The 26,809-nt window shown below is 37.7% G+C and overlaps 1 protein-coding gene across 8 annotated transcripts in view; it reads right to left on the bottom strand.

Moving 5' to 3' along the window:
- The window catches only part of CDK12 (cyclin dependent kinase 12), an 84,744-nt gene that overhangs the window by 38,839 nt on the left and 19,096 nt on the right, over window positions 1-26,809 (bottom strand). For 3 of the 8 annotated variants that reach the window (XR_015796609.1, XR_015796610.1, XR_003084256.2), the window contains exons 6-15: window positions 26,560-26,749; window positions 25,326-25,382; window positions 24,517-24,618; window positions 23,927-24,004; window positions 22,144-22,260; window positions 20,010-20,141; window positions 18,921-19,135; window positions 15,800-16,258; window positions 5,923-6,021; window positions 3,883-4,007 (exon numbers count right to left, since the gene is read on the bottom strand). Coding sequence is in view for 5 of the 8 variants with exons in the window: in XM_088143399.1 (XP_087999525.1) it covers window positions 13,616-14,310; window positions 15,800-16,255; window positions 16,561-16,668; window positions 18,921-19,135; window positions 20,010-20,141; window positions 22,144-22,260; window positions 23,927-24,004; window positions 24,517-24,618; window positions 25,326-25,382; window positions 26,560-26,749 (2,150 nt within the window). In the remaining 3 variants the exon portion in view is untranslated. Of the gene's footprint in view, window positions 1-3,882; window positions 4,008-5,922; window positions 6,022-10,980; window positions 14,311-15,799; window positions 16,259-16,560; window positions 16,669-18,920; window positions 19,136-20,009; window positions 20,142-22,143; window positions 22,261-23,926; window positions 24,005-24,516; window positions 24,619-25,325; window positions 25,383-26,559; window positions 26,750-26,809 lie in introns of those variants that run through there. The other 5 variants (XM_088143399.1, XM_007424208.4, XM_007424210.4 and 2 more) reach the window with 5 other exon arrangements.

Below are 26,809 nucleotides of genomic sequence, written 5' to 3'. Positions count from 1 at the left end.
AACCTGGAAAGCAATTAGCAACCAGTGCAAATATTTAGTATGGGCACAGTACAATTATGACTCCATACCCTAATAAAAAGCCTAGCTGCTGAATTTTGCTATATCAGGAAGTTTCTTTGTGATGTTCAAGGTCCAACTCATAGAACTTATGAGTTCTGTAAATTGGACCTGCTATTAGTCTGCTATAGTCTAGACTGCTATAGTCTAGTTATTACGCAATCAAGGCATGGCTACTTGTTGCCAGATTAGCCAAGTAAGGAATAGTTGCAGTTATTTTACTCACTGTAAAAGAACAAAGATATACTTACTAACAATGCCTGCAAGTCATCGGTCAGTGTAGCATCAAATTAAATCACTTCAAAGTAGCTTGCTTTGATTCTAGATTTGAGCAGGACTAGCCCTTGGAAAAATAGCATTGAAGGCAAAGGGTGCCTTCAGAGCCACCCTCATTCTCATCCAAGAATCAATTTTGCATTTGCAAAATTGTGGCCTATGCAAGATTGTAAAACATAGCAGCATAAGAAGGCCAAGAGCTTCCAACACAGGTGAAAGTACTGTTATTTTGCCTAGAGCCTATCAAACTATGCTGATATGTAATCTTACCTGCTGTTTGTTATTTAGTCAAGATAGATTAATAGCTTTGATAAAATTTGCTTTTGAATGGAAAATTGCATTAGTGGATTTAAGGCATATGGTTTGGGGTTTGCTCTTTTTTCTTTGTAATGTGAACAATATGCTGTGTCTTGTGTTTAAAAATAAGAGTTGAATGTAACAGTTCCTGATTTTTAAAATATAGAGTTTTAAAATTGATGTCTTACAGCCTTTAAACATTTACTGTTAGAGTTTATTTGGTTTGTGGTGTTTGACAAACTTTTATTGCTTGACAAAGTCCATTTAAAGAATCCATTCAGATTTTTGTCCAAAACAAATGTCAACAGACTAGATATTGAAATAGAACTACACTGTCAAATGAATTGCTGGGAGCTAATTTTCATAATTAATAGTATGCATGTGTGCGCATGTATATGCATGTGTGTGTGTGTGTGTGCACACGCATATGTGTGTGTGTTAGATAGCTGTCCACTTAACCTGGAAAAAGCTATATGGAGTTCAGTGGGAACTGTTCCTGAGCAGTCCATTCTGGGATTGCACGTTTGCCTCTCTTTTGTCTAAGCCTACTATGGCCAGTGCACTCAACAAATACCAATCCGGTGAGCTCAGCTTGGCATCGCCTTTAGCTTGGCTCTTGGGTGGGAGTCCAATTCATCCAACTCCAGGGTTGGTCCTGGATTTGGGCATTCATTCTAACAAATGCATGCAGAGCATTTATAAAGAACAGAAAACCAAGATAATAGTAAACAGCTTTTTATCATAACAACACAACGCACCAAATGGAACACGACAAGGTTGCCCCTTTTCGCCTTCTTTATTTTTATTGGCATGAGAACCATTAGCAATGAAAAAACATAAGGAAAACTCCTGAAATGTTAAGTTGGCAACTCAAGAACATAAATTGAAATTATATGTTGACAAAGTTGTACTTACAGTTACCCAACTAAAACACTCTTCAGTCCTGTTAATGGAATGTATAGAGCAATATGGACTTGTGCTAGCTTATGGGATTAATAAAGAAAAAACCCAAATGTTGACATGAAATTTAGCAGAGGAAGAAAAGCAATATTTGAACTTAGTATTGAGGTTCAACATTGCTGTAAAAAAGGTTAAATACTTAGGAATTTATATGACCAAAAATAAGGATTTTTTTTTTTTAAAAACTACCTATTGAGTTAGGAAAATATAACAGGAAATATCTCCAGATGGAAAAAAATTAGATTTGTCTTGGCTGAGTAGAACTGCAGCCATTAAAATGAATATTTCACCAACACTTAAATGGTTCTAGTACATATTGTTCTAGTACATATTGAAAATAAGATATTAAGTGATTGGCATAAGCAAATACTGAACTACATATGGTCCAATAAAAAAATCAAGGATTAAATTCAAAATTCTGTAGGACTCAAAAGAGTGAGGTGGATTAGTGGTTCTGAACTTTCAATTGTATTACAATGCTAGCTGCTTAACATGGATTTCAAAGTGGACTGTACCTCCTTTTGGCTCAGTTACATCTATAGACGGGATGGGACATATACAATAACAAACAATCTATAGGAGATCATGCAATAATAAATAATATATTGGGATAAAAACAGGAAAATGATCGGTCCAGATCTCTCCCCACTCACATCATTATTACATGTTTATTTTTATGAGGAGGAAAGTGCCAAGAAATTTATTCAGTAGAGAGCTAATAATTTGTCCACATTGCAAGATTTAGTTATTAATAAGAGAAAGATAAAATCATCTGAAACTCTTAGTTAACTATGGTCCAGTTTACCTGATTCATGTTAGAATTTTCAAATAGGTAGCATAGTATTAAAAGAATTGTAGAAACAAGGGGGGATGCTGAAAAAGTTGACTGAATTTTAAAAACCTGTAATATATAACTCAGAACATTTATTGGGTCATATTTATAGAGTGCTACTGCAGTATGATTCAGAATCTGAACAAGTGAAGACTGTATGTTTAAATGGATGCAGTAATGGAGATGCAAGAATTGGAATTTCAGTAGAATAAGAATGTTAAACTTCAAACTTGTACTCAGAGAAAATGGATATAAGATGTGTTATTGTAGATGTATCACCCAGTTTGATTGCTAAAATGGACAATTTATTTTCAAAAAACTGCTGGAACCAAAATAAGCAGGTTGGATAATTTTTTCATATTTGGTGGCAATGCCATAAAGCTGAACAATTCTGGAAAACAATTTGTACTGGAATGAAACAAAATTTAAAAATTGAATTCCTATAACTTTACCAAACCATATACATCCCCTCAAAGTATACTGAATTAACTTTATATACCATAAAGGGTACTGCTGCAAGGGTACTATGTTACTTACTGGAAAAGTAATCTGATCCCTTCAAGAATGCCTAACTAAATTGTGGAAATAAGCTTCAATGTCTAGAATATCTTCATAACAAAAGCAAATCTAACACAGATTTCAGCTCAAACTGGAGACCATTCTTAGATTATAATCTAATACATAGTTTGCTACCATATCCAAAAATTGGGTTTACTTGTGCACAGTATCTATATTTCAATTTTATGAGATACCTAAATCAGAACAATTTTTTAGTAATACGGACTGAATTTGTTACAGTATATAATTCCAATGTATGATATATATTGTGTTGACCATGGTTCTTGATGTTCTTTTGTAGCTTAAGTTTAAAAGTTATTGTTAATCCTTTGACATGATATAATATATACAACTTATTTAACTATTTACAACTAAACAATAGTATAGTAGAAAACTATAACCTTGATGACATTTTAAAATCCCTGGTTTATTTATTTGTATTATATTCTTTTATTCTTATTTCATGTTCTCTTTTGTACTTGTTCAGACATTCTTTAAAATGTTCAATAAATAATTTATAAAAGAAAGAAAGAAAGAAAGAAAGAAAGAAAGAAAGAAAGAAAGAAAGAAAGAAAGAAAGAAAGAAAGAAAGAAAGAAAGAAAGAGAGAGAGAGAGAGAGAGAGAGAGAGGAAGGAAGGAAGGAAGGAAGGAAGGAAGGAAGGAAGGAAGGAAGGAAGGAAGGAAGGAAGGAAGGAAGGAAGGAAGATTCAATTGTATACTTCCAATTAGTTCACGGAGTTATATGAAGTCTTGAAGCTCTAAACTCCTGTTCTAATTGCATGTCTTTAGCTCTACTGACCAACATGGGGTTGTTCAAACATGAACTATCAGTCCCAGCCAGCATGGTAAGGGTTTATGAGGGTTGCAGATCAAAACATCCAGAGGACATCAGGTTACTTACCCCTCTTCTTCTCTGTTGGATGCAGAAATGGCTCCAGCACTAAGCACTATTTCTCCAAAGTGCCCTCTTCCACCAGGCAGACCCATTCAGCTCCAATGGAAACACTGAAGCAAGCTGAGAAATGTCTGGAATGCATGACATCGTTGAGTCAATCTGCCTAAACATATTATCAAGCCAAGTAGCAATGGTCATGGCAGCCTGCTACCTTCACCACCACTGCATTCACTGCATGCTGCCAGCATAGTTTTCCTCCAATCAGGAGCTTATTACAATTTGTAGGAAAACTTGTAAGTTACCAATCATCTCATCTCAATAAAATTGCTGATATCTACTTGGATTCAAGTGGTCAAATTATATACCCAAAGAATTATCTATCTTTTTAATGGAGTGAGTTATGATTATTGTGAACTAAGGACATGAACACAATACTTAGATATGACCAAATTTGCTAAACTCTTACCTATTTGGATTGTTATAGTATCCCAGGCAATGGCTAGGAGAGTGAGCAGCAGCTAGGTCCAGGACTTCCCTTCTCAAAAGAAAGGGTCTCAGGGGCCTTTAAAAAGATAGTTGTGGAAAGTACTTGCTTGAACACAGCTGACTGTAATTGCAAATGTCTTCCTTTTCTTGGGCAAAATATTTGATTAGGTGGCTGCCTTGCAACTTTAGGCCGCCTTTGATAAAACCAGTTCATCCCTTTCAATTTAAGTCTGGGCTTGGTTATAGCAGAGCAACTATTTTAGTAATCCTAATAGATTATCTGTGTCAGGAGGAAATGTAATTTTGCTAATTGCTCAACAGCTTGAACACAACTGGACTAGTAAGCTTTGAATAATATTCTTTAGGTTATGAACTGGAACATGGTGTTTCTGTCTCACCTGGAAGGTCAAATGCAGGAGCAATGCTGAGGTACTATTAGTCTTCCTTCCTCAAGATATTTGTTTTCTTGCCACCAATACTATTACATATCAACCTAAAATCGCTGATGGGATTCATATAATCTATTAAGCCATGGTTGTTTTAAACATAGCTTTCTGAATAAACTATAGGGTCCTGGTATATGCATTATGCTATGCTATAAATAACAGTTTAAAACCACAATGGTTCAGTTTGCAGAGCCAAAACTAAGGAAATCATATTATTACGTCTTTTTCTTTTCTTTTTCTATTGTATTGTATGATCCATCAAGATTATATTTTATAATATTGAGTTATTTAATTTTTACTGTGGATATGTAGGTGATGGATATTGCAATTGTATACTGTATGCTACTGGTAGTCCCTGGGAGACTTGGCAATATACAATTGAAATAAATAATTTTTTTAAAAAAAATTAAAAATTATGACTTGACAAAGGTGTTTGTTTTACTATAGCTGAGATAATAAGAAATGGAGAACAGTGATTTGTCAAAGGCTATTCAATAAGTTTATGGCAGAAACAAAATCTCAGCAAAGAACTCTTGTTCACAGCTCCATTTCTTAGTCATGATCCTTCACTGGCTGCAGAGAACAAATCCAGCTCAAGGTTTCTATATTAATTTAGAAGTGATACCATGGCAATTGCAGGAAAAGACTGGGATGCACTCTTATTTTGCTCAATAAGTGGGTGATGCCAAAAGCATTATTAAAAAGAAACCTGGCAGAATCTCTAGATGCATTTTCTACCCATATAGATGCATACAGTACTATAATATATATATATATATATATATATATATATATACACACACACACACACACACACACACACACATATACATACATATATATGCTTTTGTAAAACTTCACCCAACGCTGCCACCCTTGTTTTGAAGTTATTTAATCCCTGACAACTTCCCCACACACTGCATAGCTTGCCTCAATGGCTTGATCTGGAATTATGGACTCAACTAGGGGATGTTTCCATACCAGAATGCTATCAATAACCCAGAAAGTGTAGCAAGGCAGAAAAATAAGACCTCATTCATCTGGAGCCAATGCAGTAACCACTATAGGTAATACTGAACTGTAATGTATTGGCCTATAGAATGCAATTACTTACAAAGTTTGGTTCTCCTTTTCCTGAAGAGCAGGAACTTGCATGCTTCCTGGACTGCTTGCTGAAAGTAGATATCTTTTAGCCAATATCCAAGAATTTAACCTGCAGTTGGAAAAAAAATAAGTTGTTGTTGTTGTTGTTAAAGCAGCTTAATTCAGATAGATACAATCAAGACAGCTCATGTAGCATAATGATTAAAAGCATGGACTAGGAGCTAGCCACCCTCCCACCCAACCAGATAGCTGCTCAGCGTAGTTCCAATTTCAGTCAAAGTTCAGCAAAAACTCACTTGGAGGCCTTCCACAAGCTGTGTTCTTTCAGCCTTCAGGGTCTGGTCTGAAATTTCAAGATTTGAGCCTCCTTCCCTGGGTCTCTAAGGGAAATCTCAGAGTAAGGGGTCAAAACCAAGGACCATATCATTATTTTTATATTTGGCTCAAAAAAAGCCAGGTCATGTTCTTTGCTCTATGCTACCATGCTCCACCCCTTGCTCCAAGGCTCCACCTCCCAGTCAGCCAGATACTGTATTTCTTAGCCAGATATGGGCACAAGAACAATATAGGCATATCTTAATGACTGCAGAGTCTATTAATGATAATGTCACTGTTTTGTACCATTAAAAAAAAACAAATATAAATACTAAGGGTTTTACAGAGCCATGATACTGAGGCAAGGATAAAAAAGAACAAGAGTAAAACAATTTTCTACTGCATAGATCAGAACTGTTTCAGAACTTCTGCAAACATTCAGATTTATACATGTTCATCAAAGATTGCAGTCAAACATCAGCAAAAAGTGTTTGAATTCTAATGGGAAGGTATTCTAAACTAAATTGTTGCAAATTCTATGCCCATAGAAAACTTAAAGTGCCATAGGTTGGCTGAATCAAACATGCAGGCTTGACACTGGAAGGTTTCAGGCTTGCTTGCTTTACGTGTGCAAATAAGTTGGCACACGTCTAAGCTGCAGAATAACATTTTCATATTGGTTAGTGAAGTTGGTCCTCATGTACCAGCAGCACTAAGCATACAACCCTCAAGCAATACATATATGTATGAACTGGTCCAGTAACTGAAACAGATCTAGCAAACGGTTGTGTAGGCAACTTCATTCTGGAGGCAAAATCAGCATTTATGTAGGGTTAGGGCTATTAGGACTATTAACAGAATTGTGCCTTAAAAATGATAACAGTAAGTGGAACACTAAGGGCCACATGAGCTTTAGGTCCACCTACAAAATTGTATGGCCTCCTTAAAGGTTGTATATATTTTGTCTTCTCTGCAGATCTCTTTAAACCTAGAAGTAATTTCTGTTGAACAAATCTGATTTGTTCATGTGTCTTTGAGGGAATTCGCTTAATTTTCACATTTTAATTGCTCGAGATGAACCAGTATGCTTGAATGATGGGTTGTGTTGTTCTTTGTACTTCGGGTAGCATTCCCTGGCCTAGTGTCCTTCAGATGTGTTGGGCTACATCTTTCATAACAACTAACAAGCCCACTGACTGACTCTAGTTGGAGATAATTGGACTTGCACTCCAAAAGATATGGAGTGCCCAAGATTTGGAGCAATTTGCTTTAGATATATCATTAAGAGATTGAAAATGCTGTCAAGATGGAAACTGACTAAATAAAAATGTGAAGGACATATAAACATGATTTTTTCATCCATGTATGATAGATTGTGGAGATGACCCTGTATGTTGTTTTAAAACTGGGTCCTGTTCTGTATGGAAATGTGGATTTTCCCATGGACATTTGGTTGGAGATTAAATGTATGAGTGTACTATCATACTGTCACCATAGCACAGTGCAAGAAAAATGGGCACATAGCACACACACAAGCACACATACCACTGCCATCACCACTACCACCAAATAGTTCCTACTTTCACCCACGAGGAGTGAATTATTCCAGTTCTGTGAGAAGAAACAAGCATATTTTAATCACATGCACCTGTGCAGGAAAGACAAGAAACAGAAATATGGGAGCAATCTTCTTAGGGGGAGTTGAGTAGAAGTCCTACCAAATGGGAGAAGAAAGAAGTCTAATTGTTGTTAATGTTGTAATGAGTACTCAAAAAGAGGAACACTGGTTAATCTTTTGTTATTTGATGCCAGATGTTGGTAATGTGCTCTGTAGTCCTCATTACAGCAATATTAGTTTTGCAGTTCAAATCTATAAATGACGGATAACTCATTGATGTTAGCCAAGCCCATGGAAGGCTCCCTATACTGCCAATTTCCTGTTTAAAAAAATTCTACATAAAATTTCATAAAATTTCAAAGGACAAATGATATTCTGTTGTTTACATTTATGTTTGCATGTTTATATATCTACATAGAGATATCCATATATACAAGCGTGTGTGTGTGTGCTTGTGGTATATGTCATGGAAATTTGAGGGTTAAAAATGAAATATTGTTTAAAGGAAGACCATTCAGAAAAGTATAGCATACAAAAATGTACAGCATATAGCATTCTTTACACTGAACCAAGGAAGCACAAATTTGATAGCAGGAAATTTGAATTAAAATTTTGCTTATGAAATATATATTAATTGGCACAATGACCCAATATTGAAGCAGCGACAGCAGGATGCTGTTCTACCAGCAAATGAGTATCAATGTACAGTAGTGACATGATGTGAAAGATACAGGAAGGGCTTTCCCTGGAATTAAAGTCATGTATGCAGATTTGCACTTCTTGAAACTGTTTTTCATTCATTAAAAAAAGCATGTTCCTAGTCCTTGTGGTTGCAAAAGGAAATACCATATATGCAAATAGCTGGATTAATTAACTTCTGCATTTCAATCTTCTGAATATTTTGCTTTGGTACTTCAATGGAGACATTTTGAATTTAATATTATGAATTAGTTTGCAGTTTATTAACTGCTGCTAAAATGTTAATTGTAAGCAAGCATTCACAAACCTGTAGCATTAATCAAGATCAAAGGCTGGAATTCTATTAAATGCAATGTGGTTTCTGCACAAATATGTATATGATTGCACTGTATCATTTGGAGGTTGTCAGAACTGATGAATTTATGAATTCTTAGCAAATAAAGACAGCCCACTTTTCTACATGCAAGATATAATTTAAGAATGAATACACACAGAACTTATTCTATGTCAAACTCCCCCCTCCCCTTTTCATTTTCTTTTCTCCCCTTTTAGTGATTTTTAAAATAATGACTTTAAATGTATGAGAGGTGGGCATAGCTTGACATTTTGAAAGGCTTGAACAAAGTTTCCAGTAATTAGGAAAGGGAACCAAATGCCGTCTCCTTGTTCTTCTCTTATGACTAGCAAAACAGGAACCACACAATTGTAAATAATGAAAAATAAAATATGCCAATACTGTTTCAACTGTATGATTTAGACCATCTCTAAATTTACCTTTCTTCAGTGCAGAAATTAATTTTTATAAATGTACAGCACACACACAGCTCTGTGCATGAGTTGCAGAGACACTTTATAACACTGAAATTGTAGTGTTGTACATTCCCTAGTATAGGCAATTTACCAACCACCACTGAACTATTTAAACAGGATCAGGGCCTTGGTGTAGCTTGGAATTTCTCAGTTTGTGTTCTTTACTCTTGAACCTTTTTTTTTTTTTTTTACAAATTTCGTTATGTATTTCTAGCATTGTAATAGTATGAGTCACAGGTAAGTGATGGATCATATAGGCTTACAAATAGAATTAAAAATGAACAATTCACAGAGGCACAGACCTGCAGCATGTTTTTCAATTTTGTTCCCCCCCTCCCATTTTACATCTTTGAGCAATCCTTTCTCGGATGAGCACAATATATTTTTAAGATCTCAAAATGCTGTTAACACTTGGTATTGTCCAGATCTGTGTCCTGCATTTGCTTCACACAGAGTTGGAAAACAATCTATTACTTGCCTATATCTATATATGGCATAGGAAAGATCAGTGAACGAACTGTCCTTCAGGGAAGACCTGCCTGTTGTCACTGATCAAAACCTTCAATGAACTTGAGAGATTACAGATAGAACAAAAGTCCTCTCTCATGTTTGTACACCAGAATTTTGCAGGCAGCAACTGCAAGATTTTCAATGTGCTTTCCCAACACCCAAGAATAGATATGGTCTTAAACATACTAAACTGGTATTAGCATGAATTGCTAGATTTTTTGGTGTTTTGTAGAAAATTTTGTAATTAAAGAGTTTTGCAATGATCCCTGAGGGTGCCATTGCTAATGTACTTGACAAGAAAAGCTAATGTTGTTACATGAGCACTGTTGTTCTGAGGCTGTAACAGACAGTAGACGTCTCCAGCTCTGATACACAAAATCTACTATTTTACTAGATGTATTCCACCATATTATTTTGTCAAAAGGTATGTATGTGTCAACTTTCCAACTATTTTGAAAAGTACTACATCCAGAGAACTAAGCTACTTAGTGTGTGATGGGTCTTTCAGATATGTGAGTAATTACTTGCAAGCAAGTAACATCTGAAATTCCAAATCAGGGATTTAGGCCAATCAAAATATTTAATATTTGCCCTTTTTCCTTTTCCAAAGGTTGGCCCAAATGATATTTATATTTTCTTCTACCTCTTAATGGCTTAGTAGCCTTTTCAAAAGAAGTTCCCTCAGTTTCACCAAAGTTAATTCGATATTATGATTCCTTAAGAGTACAGAGAGCACCCTTAAGAGAAACCATGGCAATCAAGATCAGGACACCATCCTATAAAAAGGGGCAGGTGGGGTGTGGAATAAAACAGTGGTCCTAGGTGAACTCAATGTATGTCTCAATTGAATAGCACTAATTCAGAAATGTTAACATGGTTCGATGATGATGATTTTAAAAAAGAACAAGTAAACAACCATGTATAAAAACCGCTAGAATAGTTGTTGAGAATTCTAGGACTAAGATCAGAGAAAGGCTTCTCAACTCCCTCCCAATGTACCCTTAATTGCACTAAAATTCAAAGCAATACCTTATTTCATTCAATGTACCAAAGTAGGTACTGGTATTCTGCAAAGTCTATGAGCCTGGTCTGCAAAGGACTAAGCATGGAGAAGAGAGGGAGGTGAAAAGACTCCCTACTAGAAGAGAAGAAAAAAATGTCCTCTGAATCAATTTGCAACAGCAAATTCTTCATCTGAAGAAAAGTGATCTATAGTAGGGTTGTGCAGTGCTTCTGATTCAAAGGCAAAAAAGTGCTTTGGGATGCATAAGTGTGCACATGTGGCAGCAGTCCTTGAACTAAACACATGTTTTCCAGGATCATGCTCTAGAGGGCAGTGGCAAGACCTCAGGGGGGAAAAAAAGTTATTTTAAGGGGTAGGAGTCAACGCTATAGGAGTGTCCCCATGCATTCCGAAGCACCTATTTGCTTTGGGATCCAAAATGCTGCATAATTCTGGTCTGTAGAGTTTGATTACATGCCATCAAGTCGGTGTCGACTCTTAGCCACCACACAGATTTTCTCCATGACAATCTGTCCTTAGCCTGGTCTTTCAGGTCTTCCAATGGTGGGAAAAAAAACTCGTAAAGCTGGTGGTTGAATCTGGAATGGTCAAATTCTTTCAGGTGAATACAAGAGAAAATGAATGCCCACATGGCTGAATGATAATAATTCTGTCCTTTGCCAAGAGGAAGGATGGAGAGAATATGGAAGGATGGAAAACAGCAAAGACATAGCTGGGGCACCAGGACAGCTTAAGCTTGCTAAGATAAAAAACATCAGGAAAAATACATAATAAAGGAGGGGGGATCAGAGAGAGAAAACCCTCCCTTTTATTTGCCATACTCTACACATATAATACTTTTTTTTTTTTTTTGCACATTAAGTATGAACTGAAGATTCAGTTGAAAAGTACACATGAAATTTACATTTTGAATTTTGCAAACTTTCTACACTTTGCAGAACGGAGAAAAACAGTATTTTTCTAATATAAGGTGGCACATTATTATACTTGATTCCCCCTCCTCCCTTTGTTTCAACTTCCAATTATGACATCACTCCCTCATTATGTTTAAGGCATTTTTTTTTTCTCCAGTCAGCAGCAGTGTGCTTCCCCAAATAATGCAGCTTTTCTTCTCTATAATATGAAAGCAGTTAAAAGTCCAATTTTTATTCATGAATGATTTATAGCAACTGTCAAAATTCCCTTTGCTCCTCAATTTCTGGCATGCTTCTCCCTTTGAAAACTGTCAATTTAAAAGAATTGGGGTTGGGGGGAGGTGGAGATATATTACTAAGAAATTATGTCTCTCCGTAATTCTGCATTTTGAAATCTTGCAGCATAATACAGTCTCCAGTGAAATTTTTCACAAAGATCTACATGGGGGGAAAGGGAGCAAAACATTAAAATTAAAAATTAATCAGGATGAGTGAAACTACCAAAACAAAAAATAAAAATAGAACAATTAAAAATAAATAAGTACCCTCATTTTATCGAGGAATGATGCAAAAAATCTTCTCCAACACTGAAAACAGTGTTTTATCATATAAGAGATAGCAACACTTATTATCTTTTAAAGACTGAGAAAAATAAACTTATTCAGGTTTCCTTCACTTGAGTATTAAATACCCTCCACCCCAAGAATTTAAGAATTACAAAGTTTTTGGTTTTTATTTTATTTTAGCCATTCACTCAGGCTGTATGAACTTCAACAAAAAGACACTTGCCATTCTTAAGAGAGAAAATTAAAAAAGAAATTAATTCCATCCACAAGTCAGTGGACCCATGGACACTACAGAAACTTAATTCAGCTAAGGTCTGAAAGGTGAGTATAACAGCACAGGGCTTTTCACAGTAAACCAGGGAACAGCTTACCCTTGGAAGAATGTAGCATCCTGCCTTTTCACGTAAAGGAACTATAACTAAGAAGGGGGAAAATATCCCGACTTACATAACATAAACAAAGTTCTCCTAATTCAGTATAAAAGGCATGTAGGCACCATCTGACAAATCTTGAAATTCAAGAAAGGGAAAAACAAAACATGTATGGACTTTGCAATACTGAGATTAGATCTACATGAGCCGTAGAATGAGCTGGCTGCATGACTGATGGTGCTGAACTGCACTTTTTGAATGCTCTTCTTCCCATAAAGGCACAGTCTTGCCTCTAGGAAGAAAATTAATACAGCCAAGGGAAGGCTGGCCTAGCATCTCTCCCCACAATCTGAAATTTCTACCAGCAAGAGAACAAATTTCTGTCTCTTGGTCCACATGTGGATTCCTCCACCTGCTAGCTGAAACAGTACAGCTCATTCTAAGACCTCATTCTGCGACATGGATAGACCAGGACACTGATTCACCTCATCCAGATCTTCAGTGGGCTCACTGTCAGAAATAATGGCTCAAGTCTTGCAAGCACATTCAATTCATGTTTCCAATTTATTGTTTTGTTTAAGGAATCTTTCCTTCTTTTCCCCCTCCCCCCATCTCAATGTAGCAAAACTCACCACATCAAACCCAAATCAGTAGATTTTGGGGATGGAATGATGTCACAAGAAGGCTTAAGAATTTTCACTCTAAAGCCCCTGAGGGGAAAGAGACAGCAGCAGCCTGGTGAGCAAAAGGGGGGAAGTATTGACAATAAACCATTTCTATGGTAGGTGGTCAATGGTTTGCCCATCAAACTAGTTGTTCTAAGGTCAAGAGAATAGGAAGGTAACCCCGCCCCCCCATGCCACCTCTTCAGTCATTTTAGTAAGGTACCCCTCTTCCTCCTCTGGGAGGTACTCTATTCTGCCCACGAAAGGCTTTCCCATAAGCAGTGGACTGGATTGGGTTTCCCCACGTGTGGCTTGTTCCTGTGTCACTCGAAAGAGCATTTGTTACTCCCACCTCATTGTAGTTATGAATTTTGGCCTCTGAGTGTACCAGTGTATTGTTACTCCCCTCAGTTTTGATGAAGGACTGCCCAACGGCAGAATGTATCCCTAAGGGGACTCGGGTGAAACGGAGGTCCTGGTCCCCAGGGAATTGAACTGATCCTGCGCTCTGGTAACTGCTCGACTCCCTGATGTGACTTGTGGAACCCAGGAAGGTCCTACTTTTCCCCAAGGTTGGGGATGATGTCTCTGTTAAAGTCTGGCTGGAATTCCTTTCATCAACATCAAAGTTGCAGCCCTCAGGCCCGTCGGTGCTGTAAGTCCTGGATGAAGTTTGTGACCTGGTGTATTCCGAGGAGGACCTCCCAACTTGGGGTTCCTGCTTTGGGTGGCTCAGCAGCCCTGCCTCTTGCTGGGATAAAAGTTGGAGGAGAGCGGCTGTCACAGCCGGGTTCAACTCCTGAGCTGCATTAGAGTTGTTCTCTTCAGCCAGATTGGGTGGTGGCAGCGGTGGTGGTCCAGGAGGCTCAGGGGGTCTCTTCTCTGGTGGGAGAATGTGAGGACAGGCTGTGGAATGGTTACTTCTTTTAAACACCATCTCATAAGTACATGTGAACAAACATCAAACATTTCAGACACAGATATATAGGAAGTGGCCAAACTTAGGGAAAAGCACATTCTTTGAATAAAAGAACTTCCAGTTTATCAGACATAAAAAGGATTTCATATTGCAGGACTCAAAAATTCTCTTTCTGAGATCTTTGAGAGCCACTGCGAGTCAGGGTAACGGTACTAGGTATGAAATTGCTGTGTGTGCTTTAAAACTTTTTTAAAAAGGTAAACAAAAGCAAAACAAATTTCTGCATCAAAGTAATCCAAATTCTGGGACCCAGTTACAAGATAAACATCTCTCTGGTTTTTTACTGTTTATTATACATCTGATAGTCACAGTCAGTTGCAAAGATCTAGGCAGGGTACTGAAGTTGCCCCCACTGGAAAAAATGGTGCTGAGTCCCTCCTTCTCATCTTCTAAAATTTCAGCAGTCATGGCCCATGTATTTTCAAATACTATCTCTGCAAATAAAATGGCTAAATAGACTCCTTTAAACAAATGAAAAGATTATTTTCACTACGAAGAATATCATATAGACAGAAAATTCCATGTAGAACATACAGTAGCCCTTCCCATAATCAAAACCCATATGAAATACCCAAAAGTAAGAAATGTACACTGCTCCAATTGTACAAGAGAGACCAAGCAATATGCTGCTCATTTCCATTCTGGTAAAAATTTAAGGATTCTCCCCATAGTTACCTTGGAGTACTGCTGATATCCCAAACCAGTACAGCTGAACAAGAATGGACCCCCCCCCTCCCCACCAAAATTAGCCTAGTTCAGACTAAGCATCTGGCATTTCTACTTCAGTTTAGACTGGTAGTTTCTTCCATAACAAGGGCGAGATGATGGGGCAGGGCTCAGTCTCAGTGGGAGAATCTGTGTCCTCTCATAAGTAGAGCAGACTTCTTTTGAACTCCTTTCCTCAGCACAGATCAGCACCTATTTTAAGTTCATCTTCATAAAGGGCTTAAAGATATTTAATTTGAATAACATTAACTGCAGGTTTTAGTTGTAGTCTTCTAACATCTAAAGACTAAACTTAAGGTTTCTAAGCACAAAGCTAGGGCAGCAGTGAGGAGGACTATGACCTAGCCTTCTCAGTACCATGCTAGCTTCCACGTGTATGAAAACTGACGTGAGAAGGTATCTGAGCAATCATTTCTCAGTCTAATGTGGAACAAGCCAAGGCTTCCCAACCTTACATCCTGAAAATTCTTTCACGTGAGAGGAACTGGGGGCAAGGGTACGCAACCTGCTCAAGATCTTACGACGAGTATTTTCAGGAACCCAAAGCTGTCGCCAGATTCCACACACACTCAGAGACGACTACCAGGCTTGGTTAAAGAATATTCAAAGTGTTTTTTATTTACCACATGGAAAGACCCATATAATTTCCCCCTTAAGTCCTAGGAGCAAGGGGGTGTCACAATTATTTACCTGCAGTTTCCTCCTGAGGCAAAGTGGGGGTTTTCCGTGGCCCCCGCAGATCGCTGTTCTTCTCACTGCTATTCTCCTCCATGTTTGTTGCAGGCTCTTGGGTTTTAATTAGCTGGCTCAGCAAAACTGCCAGGACGCTCTGCATGTCTCCCTGAGTGCTTGCCGCTTCTGGAGTGGCTTGCTCCTCAGAGGGCTGGGCTGGTGGGGGTGGCTCCTCAACAGCTGTTTCCTCTTCAGGCACTTTCTGAGAATCCTGCAGTTGCTGAGTGGTGGTGGCTTCATTGAGTGCATTGATAGATTGGTTAAGGGCCTCTAGCTGTTGCTGCATCTCAGGGTTTGAATGGATGTTGAGTAGCTGAGCCATCTGTGGAACACTTAGGTCTGTCTGGCTCTGCAACAAGTTCAGTAAGACAGCCAGCTCACTCTGATTCAGCTGCTGTGTGATGTCACCAAGACCTGCTGCAAACATAAGGCAAGACACCAGGGAATAGAAAAACAAGAAACAAAAATGCCTTAGAAAAAGTAGAGCAGGAAATTGTCTACATGCAACTCTACCCCCTGCTTACAGACACATTTGGAGAACTGTTTTTCTCCTCCTCTCTTTCAAGAAATAACTTTTAAAATTATTCAATGCGAGACCAGTAAATGAGTTAACAATCTAAGGACATAGGGTGCATACACAGGGGCAAAGCAGAAATGTCAACCAGAATATTCATTCAAAATGCTGGAGGGAAAAATGCTGTGTAAGCCCAGCTGCTCACCTGACATACCAGGATGGATTGTATGCCTACTTGTGGAGCTGAATCTATGGCAACCTCTCTCAATCTGGTATCGTCTAGTCATGTGGAACTCAGCCTTCGTATTACTGGCTGGGGATTGTAAGAACTGAAGTTCAGGAAAACTGAAATTCACCAGATTTGGAGAGATCAGTCTAAATTATAGAACAGGAAGGCACAGGTTTCAGCTTGCTGGATATGATTACCACACTATAAGGAATTTCCTGTTTGATCCAGTTATATATACACCTGCTAGTTCACACTAATGCCTGTTGGGATTGTAGCCTCAGCTACCTCGGTGCATTTGCCCCATCTGTCTTCAGCTTCTAGAATACTCTGCTCTGGTCAGTGTGGTGGATGATAGATGTTAGGAAAGACAGAAAAATGACCCTGATAATTTTTCTGGAACTCTTCAGCAACTATTAATGCAATAGTCTTCTGGAAAGATCTTCTAAACTGAGAGTGAAAAACAGCATTTTAGGGATTTATATTCTGTTTTTACAAGTCTCCAGGACTGTTTTCGGTGTAATTTGTAACCAGATTCTCAAGTGAGCAGATATGCTAAATAAGTCTCTGAAGTCAGTGATACACTGAGTAAGAAACAGAAGGAGACACTAGGAATACTGTAGATGCTTCAACAGTTCTTGAATGCTTAACTAAATTGTGGGAACATGCCTCGATGTCTAAAATAACCTTGTACCTCAAAAGTAAATCTGACACAGAATTTAATTCAAACTGGAAACCATTCTTCAATTACAATTCAATACATGGATTTGTACCACATCCAAAATTTGGATTCTTCTCTGCATAAATTTTTACTAATAAAATATGGTCAATGACTAGTATTTTGCTGGACTGAATAAAGTCTACATTGTAATTTTATAGGACTTCTAAAGTAGAACAGACTTTTAGTAGTATGGACTGAGTTTAATGTTCACAAATTTCATTTTATGATTTATACTGTATTGACTACGGTTCTTGATATTTACGCTTTGCTTAGAGCTTAATAGTAATGTTCAAGCTTTTAAAATGATATAATATATTCCATTATTCACAATCAATTAATTATATTCTGGAAAATTATAATCTCTGTGACATTTGTAAATCCCTTGCTTACTCTTCTGTCCCTTTCTTTTGCTCTTTTTCCTTTTCTGTTTATATATTTTCTCTAAAATGTCTAATAAAAATATATTAAAGGGAGGGATGGACCCAGTTCCTTAACAGGTGCAAATAAACCCTGTTTGAAGAACACATTCTATTTATTGATGTTAGTGCATAATGCATTATATGTATATTGTTAATTATATACATTTTAGGCATGCATAAATGAGAATGGGATTTTATGCACGTGTAAGATAGTAAAGAGATTTCCATCAAGAGACTGTTGAACTGAAGTCCAGCAAACAAAGGATTTACTGACTCTTCACCCAGGCTTTTGGTGAGGGAGAGTAAAACCCCGTGCTTCATCGTGTTTGCTATCTTTTATCTTTATCTTTTATCGATTTTATTGTAACTTCTTTGTTTGATTATTGTGAGCTGCCCAGAGTCATTGAGAATCAGGCGGCATACAAGTTTAATTATTATTGTATAAATTTCCAAAAACTGCCCAGAAATTTCAATTAAGATACAATACAGCTGTGAAGTATCTAATCAAAATTGGCTGTAGGGAATATATTACTAATATACTTGTGGTGTTAAAAAAAAGCACACTTGTCACTATTCTAAACACATCTAAAAGTGTTGATGCTTAGCTTAAAAGCCTTACAATGGCTTGACACCCAGGTGCCAGAAGGAATGCAATTCCCTTATCAAACTGAATATGTTGAAATAATCTGTGGAGAGTCATCTTTGGATTTGAAACAAGGTGACAGTGCCCACTAAATTTCAAATGAGGAGTTAGTGCCTCCAAGATCTGAGATGAAGTTGCAGTGCCCCAGGATCTGAAATGAGGCAGTAGTGTTTGCAGATTGTCCAGTTTATAGAATTCCCTCCCAGAAAGAATTGCCAAGTCCTACTCTAATTCCCTCCCCCCAAAATTCAATACTTTAATTATAACCTCCTGTTTTAACTTAAAGTTATAATAATAAATATTATACCAGTTTTTATGATGGATTTCTTATAATTTGATTTTCTTGAAAGCCACCTGGGAACAAACTAACTGAAGCTGTGATATAAATACATAAATTTAACATATGTAATGGGATTATCTTTTTTTTCCATGCTATGACATGTAACCCATTTCAAAATAGTTACTTCCATTTAATGAACTTCCCAAGTATTTAAGGGAGCAAGAGGTCCTGCCAGTTAATTAAAACTTGAAGGATTTTCCTAGGCTATAAACTAACCAAATGAGTCTCCAGCACCAGGTTGTGTTTTGATCTGAGCAGGCTGGGGCTGTACTGGGCTGCTATGATTCTTGATGGCATCAGCGCTTATTACAGAGGCTGTGTCCTTCCGGGAGACCTTTGCTAAGGGAGGTTCCTCCACCACAATCCCACTTTGCCGTTGCCGCCGGCGTTTCTTGCTCCACAGTTCATGACAGTCCTGCCAATGTGGGAGGCTAGAAAGACAACACATGAACATTAGAAACAGTAATAGCAAGGGCAGAGAATCAAAAGAAAAATTCTAATATTAGATTACTGGTGGCATTTCTCTCCTCACAGATGACGTTTACCCCAAGAGCCCAACACAAAACTTCTCTTCTTCCCCACGTTTTAGCAACTCTTAGGTAAGTCAAAAAAGGAAGGCATGTCATTTGCATTGAGTGAATGATTCAGACGAAGAATAAAGCTTGTTTCACAATGGGTTTTAAAGGCATACGGAGGCAGCAAGAATTGCACTACACAAAGCTTAGGAGATATATATCTTGGGCCATTTCAGTAAATAAAATTTAGGGTTGCAGAAAAATGTGGTTTGTAATCTGGACATGCCTATTTTTTTTTTTTTGATCAAACAATTCTCTTCTTGCTTCATCTACCTGTGCTCCCAACACATTCCATATGACCCCTGACCAAGAAAAAAAAGGGGGGGGGTAGTGTATGCACAGGTATTACAGGAATAGAGGAGATGGCCAGCAGCATCCTTGCATGTACAAAGAGCAGACATTGGGACTGAAGCTACTTCTAAGATATTCACATCCTGTAATGTAAAGTAGCTTATAAATCAAGGGTGGGGTTCCTTTACCCTGTCACATGCAGGTTGAAGATTCCTTGAATCTTCTGCATTCGTTCATGCTGGTACATTTATGAACATGCTTCCTTCTTAATTGTACAGGCAGTGATTCTAAAGGCATATATTTTTATGAGTGAAGCTAACTTATCTGCCTTGGTGTGAATCCAACAAATCCACCACATATAGATATATGAAGAGCACATCTAAAAGACTGGGTATTTCATTCCTCAAAGTTTCCTTCCCTTAGAGAGTGGGATACTTACTCTGGAGGATCCATCTTGCTGATATCAACATCCTTCAGGAAATCACTCTGCAAGGCTTGCTCTGCTGTACATCGTTTATTGGGGTCCAGTGTTAGCATATGGTCTAGCAGGTCGAGGGCAGCAGAAGGAATGCTGGAAGGTGAGAGAAAATATTGGGGGGGGAAGCCCACAGTCCCCAAGATAATCAGCACTGCTATTTTGTATCATTTTCAAATGTTTAAGGCAACCTGCATACTTTTTATCAGGTGTGGCCAACCTGTAACACACAACTATGTATTTTGTGCCTCCTGTCCCCTCTCCAACTATGAATACTGGAGCTATGTAGTACTTCAGTATCAGTCTTCAAAATGTGCTTCAGAAAACATGGGAACACAAACATAGTCCTTGTTTGCATTATGCCTTTCCCCAGGAAATTCAACTGGCACCTGCGGAACCACATTTTTAGAGGGGAGCACTCCTTGAAAGGTAGGTCAGATTGAAACATTTGGTGTCAAGGACATGGAAAAGAACTTATTCACTGAACATGGATACAAATCTATCTTTCATACTTCAATCTGATACTTGCAAGTGCACAATATTGGCAATTTGTGCTTCAAACCCATGTGTCTATAATTATCAATTATAAACTCTTTGCCTGAAGAACTACTACTAGTCAAAGTAGATGTTTCTGGGTTACATGGACAAGTATGACTTCATATTAGTCATCTCCATATGTTCATGTAAAAGCCAATCACCACCACTAGTAGAAGAAAGGATAGCATGATCTTAAAATCTGGTATCAGCAATGTTAGGATTAAATCACTGAAAAATGAGCCTCGTGTATGGATTTACTCATTTCTTTCCTGCTCAAAGTGTACTGCCTCAAAATACTTTCAAAAGAGAAAACATGGATCACCATGATGTTCAGAGGTCTAATACTCTTACTTTGCTGGCTAACCAGATGACTATGCCTCCATTCATTTCCAGTAGATGTACATGGTCAGGGCACACATAGTAATGCCACCTGGCCTGGGGTGGGGTGGGAATACCTCAAGCATGGGGATGGCTAGCCCCATAGAGGCCTTCTGCCTTCAGCCTCAGATTTTTTCATCCTCTTGGACTCTCCTTCTCCTTTTTAGTAATGTTTTTAATTAAGGTTTTATGTATTTATATATTTTATGTTTTTAATGTTTGTTGTGAATTGCCCAGAGTTCCTCCATTGGGGGGAGATGGGTGGTCGAAAAATTAAATAAATAAATGAAATGAAATTAAATGAAATGTCAAATGAGATCACATATGTGGTCTATGTGCTGACAAAAGAGAATACGGTTTGGGAATTTGGCAGCAAAACCTGTATTTAGTCATACTCATGTGCTTTCAACTCAAGACACAACTGAGATGAACAAACAGTAATACCAGCACCAGTTACTCATCAAAAAAGTCAATACGAATAACAAAGTATTAGGAGTGTATCCCCAATCCCTGAAATGAGAGCCTTGTAGCACTTTTTAGGCCCACCCTCTCTATATTTTCCCAACCAAGTATCGCTAAAGAGTTGATGCTTCGGGTGGGAGGGGTTCTCAAGTATGAAAAAAAGGGAAAATCTATATTTCTTTCCTTATGCTTGCAGGAAGCAATCCCTTTAATATTAAGCCCTACATTCAAGATCCTTATTGGACACTATTAAAAGCAGCTAAGGACTGCAGCAAGTAAAAGTCTCCATTTCCTCTCCTAACCCCCATGCAGAAGCCACTAAAATCCTCTGGCATTATGCCCATTAATGTTTTACAGACCCTAGAAGTTCACAGGTATTGAAGTTCATAGTCCAGAACAATTAACAACACTGGGCCAAATAAAGTTATCTACAGTTGCAATAAGTATACATAAAACATAGCTGCAAACAATTTCACCCTTCTCTCCTTCCCTTCCTCAAATGTTGGTCCCCAGAAATCTATCTTAACCTGCTTCCTGAAAGGGAGGATCCTTTTTAGAAAGACAAGTGGATAGCCTCCACACTACCACATTATGTCATATTCACAAAGGCAGCATATGGAAATAAAAAACTGGACATTGTGCTTTGTAGTGTTATATTAAACATGAGGACCTACTGCACACTATGCTATGCTCTCACCCAAAGAACACTACACAAACTTACAAGGAAAACTCCTCCCGCAGACGCCTACGATATTGCTTCTTCGGTTTCATGGTGTTGAAGTAGGGGAGTTTGATGACATCTGGCCATACAGCTGGACAGGGGCTCCCACAAAGGCGGCTGCAAGGAAATGTAAGCAGTTTTGAATCTCTCAATAAGCATAATACTTGAATTAAAGTCAATCAATTCTTTGGTTATTTTCAAATTACCCACCCAACTATAATGCCAAATAGTACAGTAATCACATGTACCAACATATATGCATCACCCTTCCCTGACTGCTTGATATCCTGCAATGTGGAGAGAAGATGGGTAACTTTATAAGAAAGTTTGGTGTCAAGGTTAAGGTGCTGGCCTAGAAACCAGGAGACTAAGTTCTAGGCCTCCCTTAGGCATGAAAGCCAACTGGGTGACTTTGGGCTAGTCATTCTCTCTCAGCCTAACCCATCTCACATGGTTGTTGTTGTGGAGAAAACAGGAGGCAGGAATATTAGGTATGCTCATCATCTTGAGTTGACCAAAATATATTTTAAAAGGCAGATAAAATATCATTATCATTATCATTATCATTATCATTATCAATAATAATAATAATAATAATAATAATAATAATAATAATAATAATAATAGACTAAAGCATGAACAGAAACAAGAGATAGTTTATGAAGATTAGGCACAAGGTTAACTATATAGAATTGCCCAGGACTATCTTATTTGAAGAACTATCATGATTGATTTGACTTTTAACCAGGATGTTTTTCACAGTAAAGGTAAGAGATAAATCTAGCTACTAAATATTAAAGAGGAAATACACAAAGAGTACACATAAATGCTCTTCAGTTCTGTCTAGTTAAACTCAAATTTTATTTTAAAATATCCCAAAGGTTTCATAACTATTGGCATGGACTAAAACTGAAGTAGAAAGGGCATCAGGGAAAATGAAATATAATTTGGGCAGCAGGGGTGAACTTTCCATTAGGGATCTCTAAATGCAGAAGACATATAAATTCTGTGATCTTAAGTATTTGAAGGAAGTATTTTTCTGTGGTATTCAGAGCACACAGAAATATTTCCCCATTGATACACAACAGGATGGAACTTTCCACACACAAACTGAAGATTTCGACAAGCACAGAGGTGATTAAGATTAGCTAAAGAAGACACTTGGAGATGAATAATAAAAATGGGGCAAGGCGATGGGTTTCAGATTTTAGAAAGATCCCCAGGAAAGAATTAAGTTACTTGAGGAGAGAATGATGTTCCAGGGAAGATTTTGCAGCTGGTGAAACTGGAAACACTTTCTTCCCAGGAACAGTAGATGTTATGTGACCAGCTAATCTATGGCATAAACTGCATAACCATTCTTTTCTGCTCCTGCCTCTTTCCCCACATTGTATGATATTTAAAGGAAGTCTAAGATACCAGCTTCTAGTCCTTCAATAGCACCATCCACAGATCCTTACTATAGATAGGAATAAGCTGCACATACAAAATTCTGGGTTCCTGTCTGCTGAAGAGTGGATTGCCAGGCTGAGGACAGGGACTTAGAAGATAAAATATGGTTGCATAAGTTCAAAGAAAGACATTTTTCTCTTAATAAGAAGAGATCTATGTACATTTCTAACATGAACAATCAGCTGGTATGTATTGTTCATAGATCGGACCTGGACCTAATAGAATTGCTGGCAATTCCAGGAAATACCACAACTGCTCGCACTGCCAAGGCAGAATACACAAATCACTTTCTGTGCCCAATCTTCTTTCCACCACACACAGAATGCTTTACCTGATTAATTCAAGCTGGGACAACTCAAGATTAGCTTGAAAAATAGGTTTCTTTGTAAACAGTTCCCCAAGGATGCAGCTAGGAAGAAAACGGAACAAGCTGAAACATCAATAGCAGAAACTGGAGTATTTGGGGGGGGGGGGCAGCAAGCTTCTCTTGGCTGCCTAGGGGTCTTATTAGATATCCAACAAATTGCCAATGAAAGGTGCATGCAAAGGAGTTCATAATGCTCTCTGCATTTACAGAGCAGCATTTTCCCATTGTGTGGTGGAATAGTTAAGTATTCATCATTTCTGAAGAAAATTATTGCCATGAACAGTAGTAATATTTCAGTTCACATCTATAAAAAAGAATAATAGAATAACAGAATATCTTAAATATAAATATTTCAGAAATGGGTTCTTGCATATGCTTGTGGCTACAGTCCCAAAGAAACAATAAAAATTGGTATTTATCACAGTTATTTAAGCTGGATCAAAAGTATATGCCATTTCAGCCACACTATGCTTAAAGGCTGAGGTATGAGCCACTACAGGTAGTAGCCACAAGCTAACATCAGAAACCAAAATGTGAAAGAGTCACTGGCTTACCCACAGCTCCAGACATCTATAGCTGGTGTGTAACGCTCCTCACCTAGCAGCAACTCAGGTGGTCGATACCATAATGTAATGACTTTATTGGTATATGGACGGCTAAGTGAAAAAACAATTATATAAAACAACATTTTAGGTTCAATGCTTCTGTAAGAATCAAAGTAAATATAGAAGAATTGGATGGTGCAATCAACAGAGTAATTACTTATTGATCCTTTAAGCAGCACTTTTAAGCCACTACCAGTTTTATCTAAAGTCATCCTCAAGCCCAATCAGAGCATTCAGAATGAGAAGTGGTCAAGATGCAGTCGCAGAACACAATGTTTCTGTGCATCTGTGTATCACAGTTCAGAGACAACAAGACATAATAAAACTGCCTCTGACCTCATACAAACACTCCTCTCTACAGAAAACCCCCATGTGTCAGGAGATCAAAGAGGATACCTTCACTGGCAGAGAAAGGTAGGTTAATGCTTTCTCTCTGTTTTTGGTTTTAAACAAACTTAGGAAAATCACTGCTTTTATTGTCAGGGAACTAAGGCTCAGAATAATTTGCCTAATGGTTTCAATCAACTTCAAGACTGAGATGGATTATAAACTATAAGCTTAGTTATAAGTCCAAGATACAACCAAGAAGATTACCAAATTACCTCATGAACACCACCGACTCAAAAAGAGAGACAACAAAGAGAACTCCTATATGCTTGTTTGCAAGTGAATTCAACAGGGTTTGTACAGAAGCCCATTCTGGTGTATTATGTGTAAAATATCTAAAGTCACACCCACACTCCTCTTAAACATCTTACCTTTCTTCTGAACTGTAAAGTCGGGCAAGACCAAAGTCTGCCAGCTTGATCTGCCCACTGCAAAAAGAAAATAGTGGACATTTACAAATAAAGGTTTACACAAAAGGGCAACTATACATGAATAAAAATTACTGAACTGGCAACAGGCACTCACTCTTGTAACTCACACTTTCAAAACAGAGAGATCTCCTACGGAAGAGGTCTCCACAAAAGTATCCTACAAATATATAGATATAACTCTATTTGCCAACTAAAGAGTCTATCTTTTATAGAAGTCAGGGGCAGGAAGTCAGGGGCAGGGGCAGGAAGAATGCATGCAAATACTATTTCAAGTCATGCACCAGTTCCTTTACTCCTTTCTCCTTCCTGTGTAATAGCAGGGAAAATATGCACCAGGAACAGAATTACAGATGAAGGAAGGCAATTGAGAAGCAGCCTCAGAATTTTTAAAATATCGGGCAGTCATCAGGCAAGCAACCTATCAGCAGAGGGCTGGGGTCCAGACCATCCAATAGCTCTGCTGAGGCCACCTGCACTTGGCTTGCCCTCCATTTCCATAATAAGAACTACTATTTAGCTATTTACTATTTAGCTTCTTTCTGTTCCCTCTAATTTGCCTTTCCTGCCATGTATTTTAGTTTGTAAACATGATGTTGGGAATCCAATATGTTCTGAGAAGCTCTCTGGCTGAGGTCAGATTAAAATATATTAAATAATACAAACATTCATGATAAATCCCCATTTGCTATGAAAATGTATATACGAGGCTACATATATGAACTGGATTGGATCTTGTGCAATTAGTCACTTCAATAAGAAAGGTTTATGCTTGAAACACCCTGATAGAAAACTAGCAGCTAATCATTTAATAGAAATGGCAGCCAGCTACTCAAATGCAAAGAGAGATGTAACCCACATGAATAAATAAGAGGTATTACATAAAGGCCATTTTACTTGCTGGAATGATGCCAATGAAGCAGTCAAGTAGATCTCCATTATAAATGTGTTTCATGATACTGGTATGTTAATAAGAAAAAGTTTTACTTTCTGCTTTCAAATTTTTACTTGAGCAGTCAAAAGAATCCAGAGCAAAGCATCTTCCTCAGATCTCAGGAAGGGGAAGAATGCAAAGAAGACATTTCTTAAATATACTGGACAGAACACACAGAAATCCATCTTTAATTGCCACACAGTCATCTAATTGATCCAATATAAAATAAATTCACACAGTTACCTGTTGTTTAATAAGATATTGGAACATTTAATATCTCGATGAAGAAAGTTTTTTTTGTGACAGTAGTCCAGTCCCTCCATCAACTGCTTCATGAACGATTTGATATGGTCCTCTGAGAAATGCACCAACCCAGATTCTAGCAATCCCATGAGATCATGGTCCATATATTCAAATACAAGGTAAAAGGCACCTAACAGAAGATGAAAAAGAGAAAACACCACCACTTTTATTAAGAATAAAAGTATGAACA

This window comes from Python bivittatus, unplaced genomic scaffold, assembly GCF_059951505.1.
Source record: "Python bivittatus isolate LINGU-HERP-01145 unplaced genomic scaffold, Pbiv_v1 ctg000410_np1212, whole genome shotgun sequence".
Lineage (NCBI taxonomy): Eukaryota > Metazoa > Chordata > Lepidosauria > Squamata > Pythonidae > Python > Python bivittatus.
Note: the sequence above shows the minus strand (reverse complement) of the source record. Positions and strands in the feature narration are given on the sequence as shown.